This window comes from Rattus norvegicus, chromosome 3 (genome assembly GCF_021556685.1).
Source record: "Rattus norvegicus strain SHRSP/BbbUtx chromosome 3, alternate assembly SHRSP_T2T, whole genome shotgun sequence".
Classification (NCBI taxonomy): Eukaryota; Metazoa; Chordata; class Mammalia; order Rodentia; family Muridae; genus Rattus; species Rattus norvegicus.
Window position 1 is genome coordinate 20,982,063 of NC_141536.1, and position 21,631 is coordinate 21,003,693.

Sequence of the window (21,631 nt, forward strand, 5' to 3'; positions counted from 1 at the left end):
GGGGAAAGCTTCAGGGCTCCTTTCCAGGAGTGAGAGCCCTCCTTGGGGGAGTTTACCAAGCAGCACACAGGCCAGAGAGAAGGGAGAAGTTCTAGATCAAAACAGGGAGATTGCCTGGAAAACAGCAGAGGGCTGCTTCTGATCTTCACAGCACCACCAGAACTGCCAGTTCTGATATTCAAAATGGCTTTCTTGAATTTCATTTCATTTCATATGACAAATAATGAGAAAACACCGAGGTCAAACCTTACATAAAACTATTATGGGGAAAAAAAGAGGGCAGAAAAATATCCCTATGTATCATGAAAGTTTGTTGAAAAGATATGACCATAAAATGTATTAAGACTCTATCCTGGTCCTGGAAAGATGGCTCAGGGGTTTAGAGCATGTACTGCTCTTTATCTGAGCTCTGTTCCTGGCATGCATGCCAGGAGGTTCATGATCATCTATAATCCCAGCTCTAGGGATCAGATGCCTCTGGTTTCTAAGCTTATGTGCACGTATCCCCACACAAACATACACATAATCATAATTTTAAAATAATAAAGATATGAGGTTGGAGAGACGGCTCAGTAGTTAAGAACACTGGATATTCTTCTAGAGATCTGGTTCAGTTCCCAGCACCCACATGGCAATTCACAATTGTCTACAACTTAAGTTTCTAGTTTCAGTGCCCTCCCCTGTCCTCTATGGGTACTGCATGCACATGGTACATATACATACAGGCAAAATATCCATACCTACAAAATAAAAATAAAATAACAATAAAAAACTAATATACCATGTTAAAACTATCTTATATCAAGGAACAAAAGAACTACATATATCTGAACCATAAAAACTTAGAAATCTAAGAAGAAAAAGGATTTTGAAATTAGAGAAAAATCCATTTATCAAAGAATGCCTTAAGGAAATGATTAGTAATTTAAATAATAATATGAAATACTAAAAAGAAAAAATAAGGATCTTAAAGAAACTAAGACAGATTGAGGACAGGGAAAGAAGACTAAAAACATGGCTAGTTAGACTCTGTGGTGGGAAAAAAGAAAAATGCTTTCTTAAAAAAGATTTTATATATATTGTCAGTGTGTACTCTACATACCAGAAGAGAGCATTGGATGCCATGGGACTACAGTTATAGACGGCTGTGAGCTACCATGTAGGTGCCAAAAACTGAACCCAGATCTTCTAGAAGAGCAGCCAGTGTTCTTAACCACTGAGCTGTCTTTCAGCCTAGAAATTTTTCTTGAAATAAGGAAAAGATATACAATAATGCATGTTTGCCACATAACTAAAACATTTCAAATATCTTGTGGGACTAGGTAGCATACACGAGACCTCAGACCTGAATGACTACTCTAGACCGTCTAGGCAATCTGCTAGACCAGAGAATTGGGGAGAGAATGAAGAGAGAAACAATAAACCCATGGGCACCTAGTGAGAAAGAACACACGCCCGACTGAAGAAAGAAAATTGATTCCCTTAGAACTTTAACACATTTGCCAGATTTAGAGACACTTAAGACAATTCTCAAGGAAGTATAAGCCACAGTTCCTAGCCAGAAAAACGACAAAAATGACTTCTACATAAAAGGGCACAGAAAAGTTCGTATTAGCATTTAACTTCTGTGCTGATTGATTTTTGTCAACTTGACACAAACCTAGACATATGTGAAAAGAGGAACTCTCAACTAAGGAACTGCTTCCACCAGCCTGGCCTATTAGTATGCCTGTGGGGCATCTTCTTGATTATTGGTTGATGTGGGAGGTCCCAGCCCATCGTGGGTAGGGCTGCCCTGAGCAGGTGGTCTTCGGTATATAAGAAAGTAGGCGAGGCAAGGCATGGTGAGCAAGCCAGTCAGCAGCCTTCTTCCACGGCTCCTGTTCTTGCTTGAGTCTCTGACTTCTCTCAATAATCAATTATGATTGGGATAAATAAACCCTCTTGTCACTAAGGTGCTTTTAGTCATGCATTTAGTACAGCAATAGAAAGCAAACTAGGACAGCCTGTGTTTTTGAAATTTATGTCTATTACTTTGGTCACAAGACATGGAGAAATCAAGCTGGTATTGTACAGGAAGCTTCTTCCCTGCTGGCTTTTATAATGCCAGAAGGTAACTTATGTAGGATGTTGGGGGAAATGTCATCAACATCTTACCCAGCTGTGAACTATGTGAACTACAATAATGCTTGGCATTGCAAGATATGGCCATGGGTGCAACAGTGACACAAATGGAAAGGGAACCAGTCACTTTCCAAGTGATTGATTGAAGGCTTACTCCACAGGAGGAAATAAATGCCATGCTATGGAAACTATCACCAAGATCAATGAGAAGCAGACACAACAGTGTAGACAGGCTAGGCCCCAGTTTCTCTCCAGCCCCTACCTCATCATCTGGGAATTTTGGCCAGTCCCTTACTTCATTTGCTTGTTTTTTTGTACATCTTGCCATTTGAAACACACTTTCATTGCTCCTAACTATTCCTTCCTACAATAAATAAGTTTTGAGGGCTGGATGTAATTTATTTTGGGTGTGTGTAGGGTCGTTGTTATATTATCCAGGCTGGCCTTGAATTCCTGAGCTTAAGGGATGCACCCATCTCAGCCTCTGGCGTACCTTCAACTATAGATGTGCATACCTAGCTCAGGGACTTTATTTTGCTCACTGTTGTATGTCCAAGCATCAAGAAGAGGGTGTGTAGAGGAAAGCCTGGGAAAACAGTTGCTCCCATTCGCTTAAGTGATTTCAACACTTCATGCTTCAAGTTTTATATCTGGCATATGAGGAATAACACTGCATGTTTACTCAAGAAAATATAAACAAAGGAAAAACAGTAGAAACCCATAAACATCAGTTGCCTTTCTCTCATGCTACTTTTGTTTGACACTTGTCCATGAAGGGTAACACCAGTCACCTCAGTATAAAAGTTCCCTTCAGAGACTAGATGATGATGACCCTTTTAAGTTGGCAGCTGACTTGTCTGGGACAACCTCAAACCTTCCATGCCATCCATTGTTAATGCTGTAAAGATGAGTGTAAAAATGCCGTGCAGTAGGAGAACGGGCGAAAGGAGGCTAAGCAAGTGGCATGTGCATAATACCAGTGAGCTGTGACCGGTAGAAAAGGGGCTGAGTGAAGACCTGCCAGGTCACATCACTAGCAGGGACCAGCAAACCAAACATAAAATAATCTCCAGCTAAGGGCTTTTTACACTCCTGCCACGCCTCCATAGAATGTGACTGCTGCTAATGTGGGCATTGCTGGATAAAAGACTTCTTGTGGCAGGCAGGGAAGAACATGTACTGGGACTTTACATCTGCTATTGCATTTGATTCTCAAAGTAATTTCATGACGGTGGCATTCTTAGCCCCACTCAGCAAATGAAAATCCTGTGCCTCAGGGGGAGGGTCTTTATGGTTTCACAGCTTTTTAATGCTGGCTCTCCCAGAATCCCATTTTTTTCTTTAACTTGTTCCAATGGAATCAATAATACATATAGAGTACTTCTCTAACATTGGGATTACCCAGAGCATGTTTTACAAGATTTCCTCACCTGCTAGCCTCTAGGAGGAGGCCACATACAATAACAAATTGAACATTTACTTGCTGATCATTGCTAGGCAATACATGCCAGCAAATTCACTGAAGTTTGGGGGTAGTCAATCAACATGTGCAGGTTTCTGACAGTCTTGTTTAGCGCTGGGTTAGCCCCAGGAAGTTTTAGATATCTCCTTGTTTCAGAACAAAGTAGGAACAAGCCAGACATAGATCATTGAGGCCACATGGAGGTACTTTTCCTTGATTTATAATTGAGAAAACAGGGTTCAGGAAGGTATGTTAACTTGTCTGAAGTCACACAGCTAGAAGAGGTAGAGCTCAGATTTGCATCAAGTCTATTGAAAACCCCAGGGGCTTCGTTATGTTATTCATCACGTACTAACTGCTAAGGAAGAGGGGTCCATAAATAGCCAACTATCTGGCTGAGACTCGTCCCTACACTCCTGCCTTGCCTTGCACAGACATGGCTGACCTGCCATTTAACAGGGTCTGCTGCTCACCTGGTTTTGCTACTGAAGCATCAGTTGGACATGGAAGGGGGTACACAGGAAGGGGACACATGCATGTTGCCACTCTACTATTGCTACCAGTGTAGGTAGGCTGCCTAGCCATGGCTTGTCCTGTATGATTCAGCACCCCCTGGCACCTACAACACTGTGCCAGCTTTCTCCTTGCTCTTGCAGGTGCTATATCCTAATCCTGCTTCTGAGGGTCCCTTCTCAATCACACGCTTTAATCCAGTCAACTGATCCTCAGCCTTGGGGACAGCACCATAACCATTGCTGGTCTCTAGGTTCCCTCTGCCACTTTGAGTCTCAGATCCTCTGTAATGTGTTCAGCCATGTCCTTGTATTATTACCCTTTCTTTTGTCCTGGATAGAACCTGACATGCTGACTAGTTACTGGACCTAGGGAACAAATGGCAACCTATGGCCCTAAGCTATAAAAGCCCAGTGTTAGTTGGGAACTGGGTCTCAATACTACCTGTTGGCTCAAACTCTGTCTGATCAGACAACAAACGCTTAGGGGAAAAAATGAGCTTGTCTTTTTCCGAGCTTCACAGTTAGAACTGGAGTAGGAAGAACACAGCTGGTATCCTAATTCCACATTCTACATCAGCCACATCGTTTCCCCCCAAACTGCCATGAGGAGTAAGAGCCAGGTAGGATATTAACAGAGGTCTGGCAAGGGAAGGGTTTCTGAAAAGTACTGGGCTAGGCAGAATTAACCTTTTATTGTTCTTTTCTAAGCTGCAGGGCTTTCGAAAGGTACACTGTAAATACACAATAGTAGTTGTAGTAGGTGTCATGAACATTCAAAGTCTGTGGGACTAAAATCCTACCAACCTCCAACTCTTTAAGGAGCACATGCTGGAAGTGCTAGGTTATGGACCATGTTCCTTCATGGCCTTCTCACAGGCCGGGAGCCAGCCACCCATCTTCATCTCCCGTCACATTCCTTCCTGCCTGTGCCTTGCTCCTTCGGGGCCCCTACTCTCTGACTGTGCTGCTTCCTCCTGTTCCCAGAGATTCCCATCTAGGCTACCTTCTCTGGGAAGCTGCCCTTGTGCTCCTGTACCCGACAGTGATGAAGATCCCTGCTAGCTCCCATAATACTCCACTCCTCTAACTGTAGCTCTCTGCTCATTTCCTGCCTCCTCCCCTGCAGTGTCCTTAAGAATCGTGACTGAGAGGGGGTTGGGGATTTAGCTCAGTGGTAAAGCGCTTGCCTAGCAAGCGCAAGGCCCTGGGTTCGGTCCCCAGCTCCGAAAAAAAGAAAAAAGAAAAAAAAAAAAAAAGAATCGTGACTGAGTCTGAGCCTGCAGGCTAGTGTGTAGGACAGGGTGGGTAGCTGGTCAGGGTCATCAGAGGATCACACATTTCCAGATTTTCAAATGCCTGTAGCATTTTCTACTATCAAGGTTTGATAATAGACTTAAAATTTTCATTTACAAATTAAAATAAAACTATTATTACAGTTACCTTTAATCAACTTTTTATGAATGTAGTTACTTTTATTATGATGAGAATAATTGATTTAAAAAATCTTAAAATTAGCCGACTGTGAATGCTGCCGTGAGAAAGCTCACTACCACTAGGTGTCAGCCCAGGAATAGAGGAGAAAGCCTGAATTCAAACTCGTGTTTTACTTATTCATCCAATTATCACTATAAATATCAAATATTTAAACAACAAAATATTAGGCAATTAAAATTATTTATTAAGGGAATGTTTTTAAAAAGATATATAAAATTTTGACATTTCCCCTTTGCAGAATAGTTTATAAATGGTGTTATTTTAACCTGTATTTGTCAAGAAACATTTGCACAGATTAGAGGAACTAACTCCTAAGAGGAAAACCAACTCGGTTTTCTTCTGAAAGGCCCCCAAACTGCATGTAACACAGACCATATGGTCATCTCCACTGTGGAGCATGTGCAGGGCAGAGTGCATGGCCCCCACAGTTAGGCAGATGGAGGGGTTGGATCCTGGTTCTGCCATTCTGAAAACAATGCGACGCCACTTTTCCCAGCCTCGGTTTCTTGTCAGTAAAATGGGGCTATCCAACTCTGTATGGGGACAACAAAGGAACTGTAGTATGTAAAAAGCCCCAACAGAATAAATGCTCTAGTCTTTTCTTCAAGACTTTAAGTCTTACAAAAAGTGAGATTATAAGAGCTAGGATCATTCATTCAAAGGATACCTGATGAGAATGTCCTACGTATTGAGAAAGTTCTGTGTCAGAGACACTTGTGCAAACATGACACTCCATGCCTTCCTGTCTGGGTCTCTAGTTCCTCCTGGGAGGTGGTGACAGACTGTGGTGTCATTATCTATTGCAGAATGTATCCAACGAACTCCTCTCCTAGAAAGTCAATGTGCTTGGAAGTCCAGCAGCAGGAAAGGAGAGGAAATCTACCATTTTATCCTCTATTTATAATTACCACAAACACCATAGAAGATGTTCCAGTCTTCTACTGTATGCAGGTGTAGGAAAGAATGGTGTGCTGTCCTGTTTATGAGAAGCTCATAGCCTGGCCATGTAGGCAGAGTCACAGACAGCTCCAGAGTGTTAGGTATCATTGGAAATGAATCAGAAAGATTTCCTTTTCAGGGACTCATTGAAAAGGCAAAAGGTCCTATAATGAAACAGTTTTGATTTAAGCATGGTAACTGTAACCACCTAAGGTTGCTTCTACTTCCAACAAAGATACATTTACTACTGCTACAGCCAATCCTGGAGCCAAGCTCTCTTACTGCACACATAACCTAGAAGAGAATACAGACTGCATGATGACTTTACACATGATTCTTTCCAAATCCTAAATGACTCTGGTCAGCTTCCATGCAGCTGCCTGGCCAGGCCTTTTGTTTTATGTTGTTGACATGCTCACTCTGTGTGTGTTAGCTAGTGTGTACATCCTCAGATGATGTTATAGGTGACACTATTTGTTTGTTTCAAGATAGTTTCTCTGTGTAGCCTTGGCTGTCCTGGAACTCAGTATGCAGTCCTTGATGGCCTCAAATTCAGAGAGCTGCCTGCCTCTGCCTCCTAAGTGCTTGGATGAAAGGCATATGACACCACTACCTGGCTACATTTTTTAGAAAAATTAAGTGGCTACACTAAAACATGCTCACCATTCCAAGCACAGAAAGTGGTATTAGCCATTTATCTGTTCACTAACAATCATTGGCTAAATGCTCTGTGAGGGGTAGCAGGCCTGTCAAACTCATTGTAAAAGGACAGCACAAGAGAGGAGGCAGGATTATCAAATAAAACAGTCAGGGCCTGTTCTGCTGAGACAACCTGTAACACACTGCTATATTTTACTTTTTCACATCTTCTTACACTTAAGGGCTTAATTTTTTCAACTGGGCAGTCTACTTCTCAAACAACAGCTCTAAGTTCATCATCTGGCACTTACTGTGTGAGTCTGAGGTACAAAGCCTCAAGAGTACCAGTGTCTGTGCTGTGGCTGATTTGGTGAACCACAACCACTTTTCTCTATGGCAAAATATCTCTCTCTCTCTCTCTCTCTCTCTCTCTCTCTCTCTCTCTCTCTCTCTCTCTGTGTCTCGTTTCAATTATATTCTCCTTAATATATTTTAAAAACAGACTCTAATGAATGTCCTCATCTTGAACCACACCTCCTGGGAGCAATGACACAGATAAACAAATAGCAAATGCTTATTAAGGAAATCATTTAAAGTGAGATTTCGTTTAATGCTAGCATATAGCATTTAAGATAAAAGATGTATTTCCTCTGCTAGCTCAAGAGCGAAGACAATGGCTGTAAGCTCTGTGCTCTGAATGGCTATAGGCGCCCTCTTGCACACAGATGCCAGTGTTCTAGAATGCTGCAGCCCCTTTCTCTCTTTTTCCCACTTTACTTCCCTGTCACCCAGGAAAGGCCGACTTTTAGCCAGTACCTTTATTAGCACGGCACTGTGTGGACGTTTTATATGCACAACATTTTTCTCAATAGTCATACAAAGTAGGTGCCATTTCCACTTATAGAGAGGAATTGTGAGACTCAAGAGTGGAAGGACTTCTAAATGCATCCACTAGTAGATGAGAGAGTCAGAGCCAGGTATCCACAGCCATGCTTCCCCTCATGCTGAGGCCTCCGAGGCTCCCTAGAGTCACAGAGCTGCTGTGGTGGCTCCAAGAGCACAGTGCCAGAAGCATCATTCCCTGCTCGATTCTTAGGACATGATCTTGAATTCAGATGACCAGTAGTTCAGATCGAGGCAGGGGAGAGGGGAGAGAGAGTGACTGTGCAGTCTGCTCTGAACTGTTCTCAGTGCACCCCCGTAGCTCAGGCTGCTGGTTCCGGCTGTAATTCCCAGACTGCTTGCCCACAAGTGGGAAAACAAGATAGCTTTTCATAAGACTTTCCTACAAATCTGGGCTTCACAGTTACTGCTAAGCATGTAACAAAAGCATGGGTTCTACGAAGAAACCAATTTAGTGGCTCCATGGGGTTAGGGTGTGGCTCAAGGAGTATCTGTATAAAGTCCATTTTAGCTCCTCAAAGCAAACAAAATGTTAAAACACTGCATTACCACAAGACACAGCACCTGCACCCCAGGCACGATGCTTGTGCACATGCTGTAGAATTAGTCACAGGAGCCGATAGGTGAGACAACTCACCTTTATGAAGCCAGAGTTTGTAAGAAAGATTGTGAATAGTCAACAGATAAAGGGAAAACACAGTGGGGTTTGTTCATATATAGACTATTACTCAGTCTTGAAAAGGGATGGCATTTTGATATCTACTGCAACTTGGATGGACTTTGAATTTATGTCACATGAAATAAGCTAGACAAAGAAGGACAAACACAGTCCTATTCTACTTCTAAAAAAAAGTGGGGGAACATAGACAGTAGATTAGAGGTTACCACATACTGCAGGAGACAGAGACAGGAAATTACTGGTAACAAACTTTCAGTTTGTCAACTTTCAGTTGACAGTGTTGGGAGATTATAAAAACTTCCAGGGGTGAGGGTTGTGTAGCCCTGTGAACGCAGCCATACCTGAACTGTGCAACTGGCAATGGTCAACAACCATGATGCGTAGAGTCACGGGGCCTATGCCTGGTCACAGGTACCCATTCCAGCCTCATTTTCCTGTTTCTCATCTGTGTTAAGTGTAGTTAGTGTCTTAAGGTTGCTCAAGTCCTTTTGGGCTCAAGATGGAAATATTGGCAATTAGTCGTTGCCCTATTAGAGCTCTAGGAATCTTTTGTACAGCACAGCCCATCATGGGCCTTTGGTGTGTTCCACTCTGAGTCTCTCCTCATGCGAGTCAGCTGAAAATGTCCTTTTCCCCACACTGGGACAAGTAGACCCCCAAAGGCTCCTGGACACATCTGAATTTCTTTTACCCGGAAGGCTTAGTAATAAGAGCATCGCACAGCTTCATTCACTGAGATGTTGGTAGAGTATTACCTAAAAGACTGAAAGGTGAGAACAATGTAGCAGCCCAGCAGGGGAGTACGGCCAGAGCAACAATGGCTGCGCTTACCCCGTGACACACAGTGTCACATGTGTAAGATGCCACATTCAGTGTGGGACAAGCACTTTAATCTGTTGAGCTCTGGATACCCTTTGTATCATGGGAAACAAGTAAATGCAATGCATTCACACACACACACACACGCACATACACACAACACACACGCACATACACACAACACACACATGCACACACACACACACACACACGCATATTTGGTGGAGTTGTGGTGATGCTTAATTTTTTAATTTAAGAGTAATTTCCGGGGTTGGGGATTTAGCTCAGTGGTAGAGCGCTTGCCTAGGAAGCGCAAGGCCCTGGGTTCGGTCCCCAGCTCTGAAAAAAAGAACCAAAAAAAAAAAAAAAAAAAAAAGAGTAATTTCCTATTTCTCATCTCTCCAAGAGTAAACATAAACACGGGTTTCTCTCTGCAAGCCAAGGAGTGAGAACAATGTGACTTAAGCAGAATGCTGATACGTGTAGTGCAGTGCTGACCTGCTGCAACACAGCCTGGTGCAATCATGCTTGAAAGCCAAGTATCAATCTGCCTTTATCCTAACTTCTGTGCCTTCGAGGGGTTTTAGGTGGATAAATATGACTCAGCAAAGTCATGTACAAAACCAAGGGATGTAAGGAGGACGACGTGAGTGTTCTTCATCTGAACTGGAGTGGACTGACTGAGATGGGTACCAAGTACTCATACAGCTTGTTCTTAGCATTCACCCCAGCACTAAGGGCAGGGTCTGGGCTCCTGTCACCTCAGGGAAGGCAGGCCAGTGGGTTGGACCTGAGAGGGCCACGCTGGCTAACTAAATAAGAGTACCTGTAATGTTCCACCAACCCGTGTTCCACAGCCACTTCTCCAGGTGCTAACGTGCCCAGGTTCTTTGAGTAGACATTTCACCAAGACCCATGTGGCCAGATACAGGAGATGTACCCTCATAAGCACTTACTCAAGGTGAGGAAGAGTTAAGAGACTGCACAGAAGGAACAAATGAAAGCTTAAACTATTTTTTCAAGAGTTCGTCAAAACAGGTCAGTGCGTTTCAAAAGGGATAGATCAATCTTGTTCAGATTTCCTGATGATATTATTTTAAACAAAGGAGGAAGGTAGACTATTCTTTTTCAAATGCCTGTGATAAAGAGGAGAGATAAAGGAAACCATTCAAGACAAACTCAAAAATCACACCGTTACCCACACCCTGAGAAAGTTGTACTCCTCTACCGAGCAGATAATATGCCCTTGGCCTAGCAATTAACATCATTTGTCTTTTATCCCCTTCTTGCCAAAAAGGACCCCAGCCCTAACTAGTTAATCCCTAACACACACTGCTGCTCCCAGAGTTGCCTGGCAACTACCAGGAGGCGTGTCAGAGAGCAAGAAAGGCCTAAATAAATGAGCTGGAGCCTGTGCTGTGCTTGACATGGATAAAGAGGTTCTCCGAATGGGGCTTCCTGGCTGCTTGTGGTTCTGTCATTTAAGTGGGAAGAACAAGTTGGCTTGGGCAACACTGTTAAATGCCCTGGGCTTTGCCACTGATATTTTCCAGGTAACTGAAAAGTGGGTCATATGCCCCTGTGATTTGCAGATATCTCCCCTCTTCCAGGGAAAAGCTATCTCCAGAGCCTCCAGACAGGATAAGGAGCAATGCATGCGCATGGAACACAGGCCTGGGCCAACCTCTGCCTCCCAAACTCCTCTGTCCCCTCATTTCTTACACCCATTCTTCTGCCCATTGGTCCAAAATATACCGGCTAACACCAACACTCTCAAGAAACAGAATTATTAGAATGAAACTTGTGAGAACTAGAACAAAGATGGCAGGGGAGTGCAGTGGGAGAAACCTTGTCTTGGAGTCTCCTCCTGGCTCTCCTACATTCTGGGAAGTCATTGCCAAGTAGAGCCTCTGCTCCATCTGTAAATGGACAAGACAAAGGTCCGGTAAATAGGAAAGACCATGTCTGGGAAGCCACTTGAAGGTGAATTATGCCCTGATTTATGGGAAGCCACTGAGGAGGGATGGACAGGGTTATTCTCTCACTTTTACTTTCTGACTATGGGAAGTCCCTTTGAAACATCTGGCCTTGAAAAGACCCACCTAGCCAAGGCTAGGCTCAGTACAGAGAAGCCTCAGCCAGAAGGCTTTTGACATGGATAAAACAAAGCTCAAAGGCACTCTGAATGTTCCAGTAAAGGAAAAACAAAAACAAAACAAACAAATAAAAAAACCACAAAGGCTCTCAAGTGAGCTCTAAGTCATGGCAGGAGCCTTTCAGGCCAGATCTCTACCTAGGCAGGCAGGGAGCAACTGGCCCTGCAGGAGCTGCATCCTAATAAATGCTTCTGGTTGGAGAGGAATCCTAGCAAGGACAGGAGACAGGCTGCTGTTCCACGGCTGGCAGGCAGGCCCTGGGCTGGGCTTATGCAAGTTTCACTACAATCCTGCAAGGATCAGGCTCCACATGGAAAGAAACAGGCTCAGAAGTCTGAAGGAGTCCTAAGTCACAGCTGCCCAGGAGCAGAACAGACAGCAGCAGCTCATGCTTTCAGAGCAATGCAATTGGTTACTCTGAGGTCACCAGTTTCCTACCACCACACAGCACTGGTCTGGGTGGGAAGACACCATAGCCATTTGGACAGCAACACAGCACAAGGAGTAATGGCAAGTGTGGCAGAGGGATGGGCAGTGACTCCTAGGCTGCTCAGGGCCCTCCTCTCTATAGGTGCTCTCGGCTCTCAGCCTCCTGCTCCTTCCCCTCAGCCTCTCAGGTTCTGCTCTGCACACGGCCACCCATTTTTTTTCTCCCTCAGCACCAAAGCTTGAAATGTTCTTGGATCCTTTTACTTAGGCAAATCCAGGCTAGAGCAAGTGCTTAAGAAAAATCATTCAGGACACTGCAGGCCAAATCTTGCCCTCAATGGGCAGGATGCTGTAGAAGCCAGCAAGAAGGTAAGAAAGAGTAATGGGAGAGGAAGAAAAGCTTTGTGCATTATGAAGAGAGGAGAAAGTGGAGAGGCGAGGGAGGTGAAGAATAGTCTGATGTGAGTAGCCTGCACTGCCATCTGAAGCCAGGGTGAAATCCCAGTCTGCACTGCTGCTGAGGGCCATATCTGGGTCTATGGTCCTGAAACAGCAGGGGTCTGCTGTGCCCATGTCCATAGCCCACATTACCACCAATGGCCATGCAGACAGCTCTGGTCTGGGCTGCTTGACTGGGGCCATGTTGATTCTGAGGGTTGAATAGAGCTGGCCCTGCTCCTCAACTGTGCAGTGAGGAGAGCTGGTCCCACTGCTCTCTGGTTATAGCACTCAGGAGAGTGACCCCCACACCTCGCTGGGCAGCACAGTAGAGCTGGCCCTGGTAGAGGCTGCAGGTGAGCTGGAGGGGAGGGCATGAGAACAGGAGAACATGACCTACATCATAGCTCTCAAGGACAGGAGACCTGGCTCCATTGATCACCTGGGCAAAGCAGGAGAGCTGGCCTTGGTGGTGAAGGCTGGCAGGTGAAGGTGGTGGAGAGCTGCAGGCTGACCAACTCAGCTACCAACCAGGCTCAGACCTAGAGCTTTGAGTTGGCCCACCCCAACTTCTACTCCATCCATGAACTGCAGGAGCCTGTGAAGGGTTCAGTCCTACAGAACCAAAGCTGAAGGATCTCCACTACACAGGGCATCAACAGAATCTCTGAGAGGAATCTCAGTGAGGATCCAGTACTGACAGTGTAGCAGAAGCCAGATTCCTCAAATCAGACCAATAGCTCATTGCAAAGAATATTTGCAAGCAAAGAAATGTGGATAAGAGGGTATATACTGTGTGGTATATGGCAGCTTCTGCTGCAAGATTTTTTTTTTTTTTCTCTTTAGGCAGGGAGGTTGCAAGAGCAAAGGGCAGATATGGAGGAATGGAGGGATGCATGAAACTGGGGTACATGATGTGAAATTCACAAAGAATCAATAAAGAAGTTAAAAAAATACTCTAATAGTAAGAACTAAAAAAAGGAAAAAGAAAGAAAAATCATTCAAACTACATATGAAGTTAGAAAAAGATGTTCTCATTAGTGTGGCTTAAACTTGGGGAATGTTAGCAACGCCAGTAAGACCAGCATCAGAATAATGAGTGGGCTTTGGCCCTGATTTCAGATCACAGGTATTAGATAAAAACCTGTTAGTGGACTTACATATTTACCCGTTGGAAGCCTCCCAGGTTAACTGTGGTCCACACCAGGGGGTTCTCAGTGACACTTGATAAGAGATTTTATATGATGTGAAAGTACTTACTCATACTAATGGCAAAAACCGACTAGTAAGTGGGATGCTGGGTTGTTATGTCAAGGATAGCTCAACTGCCTAACAGAATAAAACAAAACAAAACAAAAATAAAACCTAAGACCCAAGCAAAATGAACCAAAAGCAAATCAAATCTATCACTGAGTGTATGTGAGTGTGTCTATGTGCTTGAATACTGTGGCTCATGGAGGCTAGAAGAAGGTATAAGTTCTTCTGGTGCTGGACTTACAGGTTGTTATGAGTCACCTAATGTGGGTACTGGGAACTGAACTCAGGTCCTCTGCAAGAACAGTATGTACTTTTAACTGCTGAGCCATCTTCTGAGCATTAATTAGTGCAGTTTTATAAGCAGACAACTACAAGATGTATAGTCCTGGGGACGTGTTCCCATCCACAGCACTGCCGGCCCCATGCCCAGATCATCACCCAACACGCCATTCACTCTCCCAGCCTTGCAGCCGCTTCTCATGCTCATGTGTGCTCTGCAGACATTGTAGACAATCTTGCACGAGGTATTGAACTACCCCATTTTTCAATGAGGAGAAACTGCTAGAATTAAATTTATGGTTTAAAAAAATCACATAGGTAACACAGTGACCACTGTTCGTGCAATGTTTAATTGGGAAACTTCTGGCCTTCTGGTGTCCCTCCTTTACAGACAGAAGCCATCCTTGCACAGATGAATGTTAGTGCAGGTGTGACAGGCCTGCCATATCCTATGGATTCTAAGATGAGAACTTCTCCCCACCGAAACACGGACCATCTTATAACTGATGTTGTGCTCTCTTCTCCATAATACCCACAGCAAAGGTGTCTTCTATGACCAAATGACAATTTAGATTCAAGAAAACATGCTGCATCTATAGGCAAACCTGTCGTTAGTTCCAGACAATGTATATATGTATGCATCACATGGGGTTACTGAGATATATAGGCATCTCATGAGTACATACTGTGAACATTTATGGGAACTGTGCCAATTGACTTCCACCACAAATCCATACTATACCGCCATGGCATCAAGCTTTCCCGACTGTACCAGAGATGCCATCATCCTCTCTCAGCCTCCCAGTCTCTGGAGCCACTTCGACATTATATGCCATTTCTCTACTATCTCCATCTATTACTAGGTCAAGCCTCCTTTTCCATCATGGAACATTCTGGTGTAGCCCATCACTGTCTTAACACTCAACCCTGCCATCAGTGGTATCATATTTCCATGCCAAACAGAGTAAAGCGCACACTCTCACACCAGCATCCAAGCCTCTGCCAGATCTGTTTCAGCCCATCTCTACCTCCAGACCACAAACCTTGGTTTGCTCAACAGCTCATACTTGTGACAGGGCAGGGCACCTCTGTTCTGTTGTTTCAAGCCTTACTCATCAGGTGTCACCTTTCCTAAATACACTTCAGGGGTGTTTGACGCTAACAAGAACCAGAAGGGAGAAGCAAGGTATATCCACTTCTGCAGGTGAGGAAAGTAAAGTTTAACCACACAGGGTGACTTGTTCAAGTTTTATGCCGCTAAGACGCCCTGAGCCAGGTTTAAATCCCTAGGTTTCAGTGCTTTAACCCAGAGCCTGTCAGGCAAGGGCGACCAGAATTCTTCTTCTGGAGGCACATGTGTCCAGCTCAGATCCAGTAATGTGTGCTGAATTCAATAAACTCTGGATTCTAGACATGCATGTGACAACTGTGAGGCAAGTACCAGGGTCAAAATGTGTCCAGCTTTGTGGATCCCACCAGGCCTGGGGAAGGAAGGACTGGGCCAGCTCTCCCACTCTGCTTTGGGGGGGGGGGTGAGTACAATATTTTCATTTAATTATACTAATTTTTAAAACTTGACTTGTTTGTCTGGACCCAAGATTATGTCAGAGTTGGAGCCAGCTCCCTTCCAGACAAGCAGGACCTGGGAACTTGTTTTAAACTGACAGACATTAGAAAGACCTAGGAAGAACTAGAAACACTTTGACTACAGTTGGTCTCTCACAGTCTGCCAGGGCTGCACATGCACTCTGCTCAGCCAGAACGCACAGGTAGGCTGGGTAGGAGGACACCAGTGGAAGCTCCAAGTGGGAGCAGTCAGAAGTGGTGGAGCTGCCTTTCGTTTTGGGAAAGACCTGACCTCTGTGACTATTCAACATTACCTCACAGGGCAGGCAAGGGAGATGATGGTCAACTGGGCTCAGGGATGTGGAAGGGCTGGGCATGTAGGTAACACTATTACTCAGTCTTACTGTTGTGCTCATTTATATCATGACTACATATAGGGAGCCACCAAAATGTGAATTTGTAGGATGAAGGGTCCTTAAAAAGACAAGGAGCAGTGAACTGTAGGGCAAAATTATGAGCATTGAGGCTGTTGGTCAATCATTTCTCTTCGCTGAAGCCTTGGTGTCCTCATCTGAAATGTGGACTTGACTGTCACTATCTCATAGTTGACCTGTGAGTCTTCATGAGAGCTGGACAACCATGAAGGGAGTGGCATAGCATTTAACACACAGGCACTGGGGTAACTTCATGTCTTCCCTTCATGGTAAGAGGGAGGGATTCAATGTAAAACTCCTTCACCCGAGACCCTCCATTACACGCATGCATGCATGCATGCGCGCACACACACATGCACACTTCCTCAAGGTGAACCAAGGATTTGTCCTATCTGGAGGTGGCTTCTTGGTCCCTGATCAAATACAGATGCTGTTATGTGCCAAGAGGCTACTTACTGGCTCAATTTTCAGTGCATTCCGGTAGCTGCCAAAGAAAGCAGCCTGGGCCTTGAGGAAGGCTCTGGCCACCCCATCGCCTGTGGTTGTGGAGACCTTCTTCAGCCTGTTCTTCAGGGAGGAGATCTGGTGAAACATGAAAGAAGACAGTGTGAGAGCAGGTCATAGAGGACAGATGGCTGAGCCTGGCACCAAAGAGTCTCTGATAATTCCCAGAGGGGGTCAGTTTGATGGAAAAATAGGTGTCCTCAGCATTAGGAATTGCTGTGGTATATTTCACAAATCTTTAAATGAGTTTGATGGTATAAATGTAAGATTGTTCAACAACCAAAACCATCCAATTCTATAACATTTCCACCACTTCCAGAAGAAACCTCATGTTCCCATCCTAGTCCTAGACAACCATGCATCTACCCAACCCCATCCTGTATAAGTCAAGTACATGGAACTACAGGACCAGTAGGTATCTCACGTGACTAAATTCTTTCATGTATCACAATGCTCAGCTTATGGCAATATACATGAATTGTTCATTCCTTTCTGTGGTTGAACAATATTCTACTGCACACCACACCTTATTTACCAGTTTCTGCTTTGCGGTGATGAATCCTGGTAGCCATTATACAGATTCATGGTATGGAGACAGCAAAGGTTTGAAGGTAAGAACCTACCTGAGTAGCAAAAGTTGCTTGTGTAGTGAAGATTAGCTGAGAGGGCCTGTAACCAAGTACAGGGACTCTCCTGTGAAGTTGCTAGAGGGGAGGGTCAAGTGCCTGGGCTACATCAAGGTCAGAAGGGATAGGGACAAGCATACAGGGGTCAGCCACTCTACTTCTATAAAGTGAGGGGTGACAGAATACAGTCTTTGTCTGAAAGTAATTGGACATCTATCGTGTGTGTGTGTGTGTGTGTGTGTGTGTGTGTGTGTGTGTATGCGTGTGTTACACAAGCATGTAGTATTCCAACATGGAACCACAGACTCAAAGGCCATAGTCTGGGGGGCCCAGAGGAGTGATGCAGGCCCCTTGGGCCCTTGGCCTTCAGGAAGGTTCTGCCCTGGATTTTCAACTTGAGATAGAAGTATGAAAAAGAAATGCTCTACTAAAATGTTAAAAAAAAATTACCTACTCCCAACTCCCCAAATAATAAAAACCCTGTCCCTCTTGAGGACTAGGGTGACATTTCCATCCTTTGAAATGGTGCCTGCCACTGTCACTCTTCTTTTGGCTCCTCAAAGGCCTTGGGCCACCTGTGCTGAGGATTATTCCGCACTTAACCTTCGCTGGCCTTTCCCTTTCATTCAGGAGGTGTTTAATTACCTTGGACTCACACACTGCACTTCAGGTGAGCCTCTCCTAATGGCCTCATTACCATCTTGCACAAAGGAGGAGTCGCTGGCGTAACTGAGCAAACACAAGTGAGCTCCTTCCTGTCAGCCCCCGCTGGTCTGAAGCTAGCCAAGTGGTCCCGGGCTCCTGACACCCCGTGAGCACCTAGGCCAAGACTTCTGAAGACCTCACTCATCCTGCACCATGGAGAAGCTTTTGTCTTGACCTGCCAGCACTTCAAACTTTGAAACTGCAAGTCTATGTGTATCTAATGGCTCGGAATTGCATTCTGTCTCTTAAATAAAAGCAAAGGAAGAAAATGGAAGGCTTAAATAACCCACCATCATACATCTAAAGCTGAACTTGCCCTGAGTGCTCCTGGGGTGCTGGTCATATCACTACATAGGGGCTTGTCAGGGGTAATTTGGGGTGGTAGAAGTGTCAGTGAGGATGGCTTCCTCCTTTAATCAGTTGTCACAGGAGGAAGACAGAAAACAAAGGGAAGAGAGCACAAGATTGCACTCAACAGTTCCTCTCTGCAGTAGCCTTCCTCCTCTGCGATCCACCTTGGGCACAGCAGTACCATCAAGCCAGTTCCTGGGCCCCTGGCCAGGCCAGACTCTGCCTCTTCATCCCTGCTCACAGCTACTCTGACAGCTCATCAGCACCACCCTGAACCTGCCCTCACCTTTCAGTGCACATGATCTTGCCCCTTCGAGGTGTAGCTCAATTCATTATCTGGGTGGGCTGTCTGCTTTTACCTTCTTCTCAATGCCACCTACTCACTGCTGGTAATCTTGTAAATAACCAAATATAATGATTTTATCCCGGGGCAAATCCTCTGTCACCTGGGCCCTCCCCATTTGGAACGGCTGAGCTGCTTAGACCTGGTTGGACTGGCTGTCCTGCTTGACATTATACTAACTGATATGAAACCACGTCAGTCCAGAGCATGCTCGCAGACTTGACTTTTGTCTGTGCCCGTCTTACTGTGATACCCATTCACCCTTTGAAAGACTGTGACCACAGCCTCATGATACAGTGCTGGGTAGTTGGGAGTGGCAGAATTTTGAACCATCATGAAAAGATGTTCCCCAAACACTGTCAAATGTGGGGAGATGGGACTTAAATTGCAGAACAGTATGTATAGCATGAATCATTTACTAACTCATGTAATACATATGTGTGCAGTAAAAGTCAGAAGTGTCTGCACCAACCATTAACTATGTAAGGGTACTTTCTGTTTTATAAAATTGATTGTTTTGATTATCCCTCATAAAAATGCATGTTATTTTCATTATAAAGAAGTAGAGTGAGGTATTTTTCTTTAATAGTCAAATTAGCCACTGCCTTGGGGTAAGGGAAAGAAGGTATACAGATGTTACCCAATCTGTGATACCTCTCTTGACCACTAAGCTAGCCTGTGACCATGTAGGTGGTTCTGCCATGAGCTGCGGTCTACAAGCCCCAGTTACAAGCCCCCAAGTACAGCACTTCCTATTGAACAAAAGTGAACAAGCTTGAAAAGACATTTACAATCACATGAGCTAGGACCACATTCCTCAGGATTAGGAGCTGATTTCAACTGGAAAGGACCTGGATTTGGGACGGGGCATAGGGAACAGAACTGGTACCTGACTTAGCTCAGTGGCAAGGCAAACAAGTGGCTGCATACTGAGTGAGTGTGAGGGAACACAGACAGCAGTCACAGTGGGTAGAATGACACAGGTGGCATTGCCCTCCTTCAGCCTACTTCTGTGCTGTGCCTCTGTGCTGGGTCCTCAGTGTCTGACTCTGTCTCTGTCTCTCTCTGTCTCTCTCTCTGTCTCTCTCTCTCTCTCGATTTTACCAGCTCCTCCATTCCCACTGACTTCTCAGGCTGCAGCACAGAGTTGCAATCTGCTCAGCTAAGGCCTGGGATTGGTGATCCAGCTTCCTGCTTTCTTCACCTGTTGAACTTCAGATCTTTTACTTCTATTACTAATATTTTTTATTGAAACCTATAACAAAATCCACAATAATAAATGTTTTCGAGCCTTCAAACTTGTGGGAGGCCCCCATCAAGTCCTGTTGATCAGTCTCAGGGCTCATAAGCCTTTTCTCCGCTAATAACCAAGGCTGAAGTGTGCTGGGTTGGAGCTATACCATGAATGAATGCAGCAAGCACACAGAGCTCCTGGGCCTTTTAATCCAGTTCCTAGCAACCAGTAGAAATACGCTCACTACTGGTTTAAAAGGGAGTTCTACGCCTTATATAAAATCATCTACCATCTCATTATTTAGCTTTTCTTTTGTGTGTGTGTGTGGAAAGTGTCTTGTGTCTCTCTATGTAGCCCTGTCTGTCTTATAACTAACTATACAGACCAGGTAGGTCTTGAACTCACAGAGATCTGCCCTTGCTCCCCCCTCCTCCACTCCAATGCTGGGATTAAAGACATGTGCTATCACTAACTTCCTTTAGCTCTTTATATAGCAGCAGATTGCATATCTTTATCTCACAAAAGAGGTGGATAAACCTTGCAACACCTAGCAGCACTCAATAACATATATACCTCCTCACTTTGTTGCAACTTGTGGCTTGGGGGTGGGGGATGCTATGAAATGTCATATCCAAGATATTCTTAACCACCTTTTGCTACCAGTGCTGACACTTTACGATACTTCAAACATTTTGTTATTGCTCTGAGAAGTCCTAGCAAGGCCTGGACCTATGTCATTCTGATAAGGTTCCACCACCTCCATGGTTACTCACTGACCTCTAGTCTCACTGGCTATTTCCTATTTGGAGTGCTCTTACCTACCACTACCCTCTTAACTTACAGTTTAGAAGAGTTTAACAATGATGGGAATGATCTACATCTTGCCCGGTGCTATTCAAAAGCAGATTGCTCAGAGCACTTGAAATGTGGCCGGTATGACTGAGAAACTGAAGGTTGTATTTTATTTTATTCCATTTGAATTTAAATGGCCATCTGTGACTAGTGCATACCATATTGGATGGAACAGGGCCCTGTTCAAATGCTATATCCTCATTCTGATACCTCAGGCTAGACCAAGGTTCTCCTGCCATGGAGCTACTATACCTTCTCCACCACCACAGGGCCATGAGTAATGATGAGTTTGACAATAGCAATTCAGGCCTGTATTTTCTAACAGGTCATCCAACAGGACCAAGGTCACCTGCAGGGTGGGCACATCACCTAACTAGAAACATAGTTCTCAAGTTCTCAAGTCTGGCTCAAGCCAATCTGTGCAGGAGCCCTGCACAGAGTTGTACTAATTGCTGGGTGAGTGAATTGTTGAGTCCAGTGTTTGCTAATTTGACAAATTAAATAGAAGAAGAGACAGAGGGTCATATTTCCCCTCAAGCAATTGGTTTTCTTCCTTTCTTGAATAAACTAGACATTAGACTTTGTTCCAAAATCCCTGGGGCATGGCTGGGTCCATAGGGCAAAGTGACTTATTTTTTCTTCTGCAGAGCTGGGAAAATACCAGCTCACGTTGTCCTCTTGCCACTAGCAGTAAAAAACGGTCTAGTCTATTTATGTATTGGTGAGTGCACTTATTGATGGAGGTCAGAGACCAATGCCAGGTGCCCTTCTTTATCATCCTGTACCCCCCTTTTGGTGTGCCTATGTGAGGGTGTCTTCACCGATCACTTTCCACCTTATTCCTCAAAGTGAGGTCTCTTGCTGAATCTAGAACTCATGGATT

The 21,631-nt window shown here is 44.6% G+C and overlaps 1 protein-coding gene across 50 annotated transcripts in view; it reads right to left on the reverse strand.

Annotated features, from left to right (window-relative positions):
• The window catches only part of Dennd1a (DENN domain containing 1A), a 488,046-nt gene that overhangs the window by 121,268 nt on the left and 345,147 nt on the right, over window positions 1-21,631 (reverse strand). For all 50 annotated transcript variants that reach the window (XR_015683115.1, XR_015683114.1, NM_001434229.1 and 47 more), the window contains one exon: window positions 16,590-16,715. Coding sequence is in view for 48 of the 50 variants with exons in the window: in NM_001434229.1 (NP_001421158.1) it covers window positions 16,590-16,715 (126 nt within the window). In the remaining 2 variants the exon portion in view is untranslated. The remainder of the gene's footprint in view (window positions 1-16,589; window positions 16,716-21,631) is intronic.